Source organism: Macrobrachium rosenbergii, chromosome 41, assembly GCF_040412425.1.
Source record: "Macrobrachium rosenbergii isolate ZJJX-2024 chromosome 41, ASM4041242v1, whole genome shotgun sequence".
Lineage (NCBI taxonomy): Eukaryota > Metazoa > Arthropoda > Malacostraca > Decapoda > Palaemonidae > Macrobrachium > Macrobrachium rosenbergii.
The window spans coordinates 34,474,708-34,482,207 of NC_089781.1; the positions used below are offsets into that span (position 1 = coordinate 34,474,708).

Here is a 7,500-nt window from a genome sequence, read left to right on the forward strand (position 1 = left end):
TCTTATACCACTGATATTCTATTGCGACTAGTGGAGCATAGTCTACTTCGCGCTGATTATTATCGGTGATGTCTGAAATGAATGAGTAATGGAAGAAAAATCTGTTTTGCTCACTTAGTCTCAGAAGTGAATCAAACACTGCAAGCAAAACCTGGTCAAGTTTTGAACCCATAAGTTATCTCGTCTGTCCGACTTCATCCGTTAAACTATCTGCCCATCTGTTTCGGAGGATTACGTTATTTGTAGCGTAATCCTCCTAAAAGATGTACGGATATTGACGATACTGAGAGAAAAAAAAATTTCGGGTAATCCTCCATGCCCCAGAACCCTTCTGATGATTGGCCTTTAAATCTTGGATGTAAATCTGAAATCTGACTCGTTTTCACAAACGAAATTACTACAAATCAGAAGTGACATTCAGTGAAAAGTTTATTGATGTGTGTGTGTGTATGTATGTATGTGTGTATGTGTAGGAAGTGATTTTGTGAATGGTTCCACCGACTGTTCATGACAATCCATTCTTCCACTCGTGAGATATTTTGTCAAAATACAAACACACACAGACACGCACTGGTGAAAGGACCGACATCACCGCTGTACCTACTATAATAACCTAGACTCGAATTAATTTTCATTAAAACTTGCTAGACGGTTGTTGTGAGAAAAGGTTACCATTCGTGATTAAATTTTCTTTCCTAATCGAGCTGTTGCTCGATGACATTTGATTCGATTCCAGTACTCTTCCTTTTTTCTAAACGTCAGAACTCGGATTTGCACATTTTTCACAGTGATGGAACATTCATTACTCCTACTTGTTTGTTAGCCTATTGGGAAAAATAAAAAAAAATTTCTGTCTGCTAAATTCAGATAGCCTGATCGCAGCAATGGTTTTTCCTTTAAAACAACTATCACAAAAGTGTTAATTTGACCTTTTCTCCCTTACTATAACGACGATTGTACGAAAGAAAACTGCTCACTCCTGTTGTTCCTCCTCCACCTGAACACGCACAGCGATGTCCTCGGCTCCATTTGATTCCTTTGATGTCGACTGATTTTTATCTGAATGCAGTAGGATTTCAGAATAAAGTTAATTGCAGCCTTCTCTCTGTCTGTCTCTCTCTCTGTCTCTCTCTCTTTTGCATGATATTGCGACACCACATGACATTCAGGGTTCCATTGAATCAGTTGTGTAGGTGCTAAACTAACTAAACTGTTCTCAGTCTTGCCAGTGAATCACTTCCTTACATGTGCGTTGCTTATGATGAACTTTTTACATGCTTTTATTTGACTTGATTTCTGCATCTGTCTGTCTGTTTGGGTCAAAACTTGTAACTCAATTTTCGGCCTGTTCCCTTCATCCAAAGCACTTAAAATTTTGCATGGTTATTCAATCCCAGTGACAGTACAACCTTACATGACCAGTAGGTCAGCAGTGACCTCTAGTGATCTCAGGATTTATATGAAAATCTTCTGATTTTTCATACCTTCTTTGACTCGGTAGACTAAGTTAATAAGTCTACTGATTTTTCAAACCTTCTTTGGCTCGACAGGAAATCACGTTCAATTTTTTTTCGTCACAATCATATATCGGTTACAATTTCTGTCAAAACTATAAAGTATAAAATAAAAAAAATAAAAAATGTTTTTATAAAATGCACTAAAAAGTAAAAAATGATTTTTTGAGACACACCAGGATTTTCTCACAATTAATCATGTCTACAAGAATAAAAGCATGGGCGCCAAACATAGAAGGAAATGCTACAAGAAATAAAAAGTATATATTTCTTTTCTTGTAGCATTTCCTTCATGTTTGTCACCGACGCTTTTATTTTTGTAGACATGATTAATTGTAAGAAAATCCTGGTGTGCCTCAAAAAAATTATTGTTTACTTTTTGGTGCATTTTAATAAAAGCATGTTTAAAAACAATTTTAATATATTTTTTCTGTCTATTGCCTATCTTGCAAAAGTGGAAATGTACATAGACGCTGAACCTTCCTACTAGTCTAGACTGTTCTAGCTAAAACATTCTTCTTAAGATCAATGGTTCGGTTTAATTCCACTTAAAACGAACCAACTGGCGACATTTTATGTTTTTCAATAATATTCTTTTTGTTTGCTATGCCAAGTTATGTAATTCTGAGCTTTTGTGATTGATTTATAACCCTATACTTTCCAAATTACTCCCAGTCCATATTCCTTCTACTTTGCTCATTTTCATCACCTAAAGAGCCTCTCGATGTCCCTGGAAAACCCAGCATGGGTTTCAGCGTAGTTCTTTCAAGTTTTGATTATACTGTATAGTTTTAATCGTGAGCAAATACTGAAAGCGTCAAAGCTGGCATCGGGCCATTCTGTGGAAATTTTCAGAAAATCCTAGGCTAATTTGCCAATAGAAAAGATTGTGCGGATGTCAGATGACTTGCAAATTTATCACACAACACAGTCTAAGTGCTTCATGTTGGTGAGGTTGTCTCTATACCCGCTTTATTTTCCTGCTGTTCCCCTCTTAGAGGAACTCATTTTATTGCAGCCTGATCGTCACATCCTGCTTTATTCATTTACTTAAATGGATTTGACATCGTCTACCCTACTAGGTTTCATTTCTTAGGTACAGAAGAAAAACTTCATCTTTTTACTTTCAGTCGAAGGCTACTGTGGTGTTTATTTTCTGTGATATTGCGTTAACACTTGAATTTTCTCTTTATTTTTCGAGTATATAAAAAAACTTTATTTTCCAACAATACATATTGTTAGATTTATAACTGGGGTCACAATGCCGTTCAAAAAAAAAAAAAAAAAAAAAAAACGATTTTCATGTTGGGTTAGGGGTGTCGCTCACTCTCGGAGATTCCTGTTTGATTAACGACCATTAAATGAATTACCTCAACCGATACCTGAGGGGCCTCTCGATGTCCCTGGAAAACCCTGCATAGATTTCAGGGGAGGGAAAAATGGCAAAATTTATAGCAGTTACGCAGAATTCCTACGAAAGCCTTGGTTCACACTTGAAGGACTTCCACCAGATTGGTTACAAACGTCCATCTCAGAAAAAAAAACAGTGAAAGGAAAATATTCCTGTAGTCTCTCTCTCTCTCTCTCTCTCTCTCTCTCTCTCTCTCTCTCTCTCTCTCTCTCTCAGTCCATCCAGAAGCGACTAAAACGAGGGAGATTCGTTTGCATTTGAAGTTTTTGTTTGTTTTTACACACACATGCATTCACACAAGCGTACATGCGCGCGCACACATCGGTCAGGCACTCCGATACATTTTCTAATCACTTAGGATGGAAATAATGATGTGTGAGTTGACATTTGGAGATAATTCGTCTTTCACAAACCTCTCCAAAAGAGTTTATCTGAGTCAAGTTTAGTTGCACTGTTTACCTGGATTGTCTTTCGCTACCAGCAGTGCTGGCAGATATGTTGTCTAAAACGGCTTAAAAGAGTAAGTTTCTGGGTTATCTAGCCACGTGAGATCTCTATTTATAATGGTGCTTTCATGAGCCTCTCATTTATATTAACGTAAAAGTGGCAGTAGATTTCTCGTCACCTGAAAACATTAGAAAAGTATTTTGCAATATTCTTAATTCTAATTTTCCTTATTTTTCACTTAGAATTTTTATCATCACTTTTTTTTTCTCAACTAGACATTCTTTTTATATAACCTCCATTTTCATAATGACAACGTTATCAACTTTTTCCCTACGTAAGTGCCTCACATTCCTTTACAGGTCTCTTCGAGGCCAGAATGATCTTCATTTGCATAACAATCATTCCAACGTCCCTGTTAGTGGTTCTTGCCAATCTTTCCTCATTCTGTGCACAACCGGTATTCGCTGGAAGGATCTTATACGTTTAAACATCTCATCAATCAATGCCTATCTTTTATAATAAAACTTAGACTAAGTATCAACGGTTCACGACTTCTTCCACTTCTTCCTTTTCTTCCTTACTGGCCACTGTCCCTTGCCAATTTATTTCTGAGCCTGCTCCGGGGTGCGTTGGCTTACTTCTCCACTTGACATTACCTTCCTCCGCCTATGCCGATGCCGCCCCTTTGCCGCTGCAGCATGTATTTCAATCTCAGGCTTTCCAGTGGACATGAAGGCGTACGGAACTGTGAACGGAACTGAATCCTTTGCCTTCTACATCATTCTAAAAAATCCAGCCGATATTCTCCCTCTCTCTCAAACTTTGATCCTCTGCAAAGAGACGACGGCGCTCAAAAGTTATACACTTTCATGAATTTGTTGTGCAAAGCACTAGCGTCATGGAATCAGTACGATTGGACCGTGAATGACATTAGACTTTCATGACTTCCATGATGCCATTATGCCTGTCGGTCTTCAACGAGAATGTCCTTGTCTGTGATTATCTTAATCGGTGCAACATCATATAACTTGTCCCAATGCTATCTGAAAGATTCTGAAAACTTTCCTTAGATTTTATTAGCGTAATTTACTATCTTTAGCAGGCATAATATCATTTCGTATTGGTTGACTTTGTTTCATCACAAATCCTTTTCTTAAGCGGCATCTTTCGTTGTATTTTGAATTGCTCATAGATGTAAGACTCACTCACCTGTCGAAATACGCAACCATTAGAGACTTCGAGACGGGTGCTCCTAAAAAAAAACACTTCGTTGCAACTTTTTGCCGATCCCCAGCTGAATAAACTGACACGTGTACTTGAAATTCTTCAGATGCTGTAAAGGCTTGTTTTCCTGCATGCATAATAACTGAGGTAGATCGTCGTTTTCAAACTTACAAGAAGATATGAGAATACAGATGACCTAAAATTCACTGTAACCAAAGCAAATGAGATTTACTGTAATGATTTTAAGGGATTATTCATTAGGCTTATTTATGTCCTTCTACTACCGCTTCCTCTGGCACATTTATGCGATTCCCTCCTCTTGACGGTAGATACTGCCAGAGACAAGGAATTTGTTGAAACAATGTTGGCTCATTTTATTTTGGTCTCTCTCTCTCTCTCTCTCTCTCTCTCTCTCTCTCTCTCTCATCGTCTTCTTCTCATTATCTCGGAGGCTCCCCCTCTTATATTCGCACGGGGAAGATGTAAAGCATAAACAAACAAGAGATTAGAAGTCAAAGTAGATGTCTGACACAGACCAAGCATTATGGGATTTCATATGATGTTCAGGGATTATATATTTATTTGTTTGACTACTCGCAAGTACAGTCATGCTCAAAATCTTTGAAATAAAGCAGCTGTGAGTCCGTTAAGGACGCAGCGCCCAGGACACCAGGTGCAAACTTGGCAGAGTAGAAGGAAGGTGTCGACTTACTTTAGTTGTGAATTCGGGAGAGGAGGAGAAGGAGAGAGGTAGGGACCCCCGCCACGCTCACTCACACACACACACACACACACACACACACACACACACCCTCCCTTCCCCATCTACGCACCCCTAAAAAGTCCAAACGTCCGAGAAGTAAATTCAGCCTTGCCACGATCTCTCTCTCTCTCTCTCTCTCTCTCTCTCTCTCTGTTCGTCTGACTGTCAGACAGTTTCAGAATAAACATCAACTCAGATTCAGTTCTCATGCGGTTTAAGTGTCAAACGTGGACATCATTATAAAAAACAATAAATTTCCCTTAATAAATAAAAATTTACGGTGTATTGGTACAGTATATGAAATCGCAACAAATTAAAAGGTTTTATTTTTCATTTTTATTTTTTCATTTTAAATGCAAATGTGAATGTACCTTACTGGATAGAAAAGCTCGAGTGACATTTGCGTTTTCTATTTCAGGCAAAAAAGAGAAAAGTCTGTGGAGTTTTTTTGACATGAATGAAATACGAAGGCAAGAATGAACGACTAAAATTTCAAACCAAAATAACTGTCAAGATGTCAATTACGGCGGTGAACACTGACAGAAGTCTACGGTGAAATCAAACCAAGTTTCGAACACGTAAATGACGTCTCAAGTATACAATGGTTACCGCAGGGACCTGGATTACCGATATGCCTCAAGCCCGTCTTGGTTGGTATAACCAAACCCAAAGGTTCACACTAGGTATATCATTCTATTTAACACCTTACCACGCTTTATTTCATGCTGGCATAAAGCCAGCTGAATTCAAACTAACCACCAATCCGTCTCATGCTTTGGTCAAGTGAAAATTGAAAGATTGTCATCAGCGAATGTGGAATAAGTATGATCGTTCACCAGGAATCTATAGACTTTCGATTCAGTGAGATGGAAAAGTTTTTCCTCTTCGTAGAATGCTGTCAAAATGACAGGAATGTCTTCTTACCACTCGGGTGGAATTTTTGTTCTCATTTTTCTTGATGCTGTATATAAAAATTTCTATTCTGTTGTTATCTCACTAAAACCTATGAGAACAGTCCTACCTGTTGCTGGTCGTCCTTTCATTCACTTCAGACTAAATTGTATAGAAAGAGCAATAATGCGTCACAGTGATATTTTCCCAAACTTTGAAGAACAACCTTGAGACGTCAGATTCATGAAGTGAAAAAAAAAATCACAGAGAAAATCAAGTTAAAGAAATAACATAAGGAAGATCAAAAAAAGGTAAGAAAAGTAGCTTTCCTAATACTCTCTGTGTTTAGGTAATACCGAATACATTGGAAACACAATGGTTAAGCGCATTATGAGCTGGACATCTCTTTGAAGTGCAACCTCGAGGGGTCGAGTCGAGTACAATTTGCCTCGTTACTCGAGTCTGCAACAGACACTCGTCTCGCTCCTTACAGTTACACAAGGGCGACTTCTCCTGCCCACCAGTACTTTTATTTTAGGCAGCTCTTGTCACAGATTCGTGATGATCCATAATTAACACTCATCATCATAGTACTTTCGTGTCCATTGACGAATTTTAATGCAGTGATATTAGGCTGGGAATAATTATAGTTCTGGTCAAAGGAATATAGAGGACATTTCTTTTTTCCAGATAGCAATCATCTTTTTCTCTTTTGAAGAATGACATCATATAAATTACTTTTGATATGACTTTTAAACTGAAAGATATTTTTGCGTTAGTTTTTTGCTTAATTTGCTCAGGAAAAATTATGTTGACTGGACATATGAAAAACTTGCATAAAGAAGAATATATGTGAAAATTCGCTGGACAAAAGTTACAGAAAACTTCTTCTTTCGGCGAATAAAATCTAAGCCTTAAGACTCTAAGGGAAATGTAAGAGCTTTTTCAGACTGAAATTCCTTGTCAGCGAAGGGAATAGGTCCACTTCAACGAGAGCAAGACAGAACTTGAGGAGAGCGTCTTGCTTCTCTTTGTGAGTCTTAATGAGAAGGTGGGGAGGAAAGCAACAGGCGGTTGTGTGGTGGCACTTGGCCCGAGACTTACCTTTGAGAGTGGGAGGTTTGGTGCTGTTATAATAGACTGTTCGACAGCTTCTCCAGACCCCAGTATTCGAGTGAAGGAAATATCGCTTCGTTTTCGTCATGTAAACTCCATTTCCGGCATCGACCACACCCCAGTAATCAGTAGAA

At 38.3% G+C, this 7,500-nt stretch overlaps 1 protein-coding gene across 1 annotated transcript in view; it reads right to left on the minus strand.

Moving 5' to 3' along the window:
• LOC136826788 (transmembrane protein 114) overlaps nt 1–7,500 on the minus strand; it is a 112,488-nt gene that overhangs the window by 104,821 nt on the left and 167 nt on the right. The window contains exon 1 of the mRNA XM_067084223.1: nt 7,355–7,500. This exon is cut by the window's right edge and continues 167 nt beyond it. Within this exon, the coding sequence (XP_066940324.1) occupies nt 7,355–7,500 (146 nt within the window). The remainder of the gene's footprint in view (nt 1–7,354) is intronic.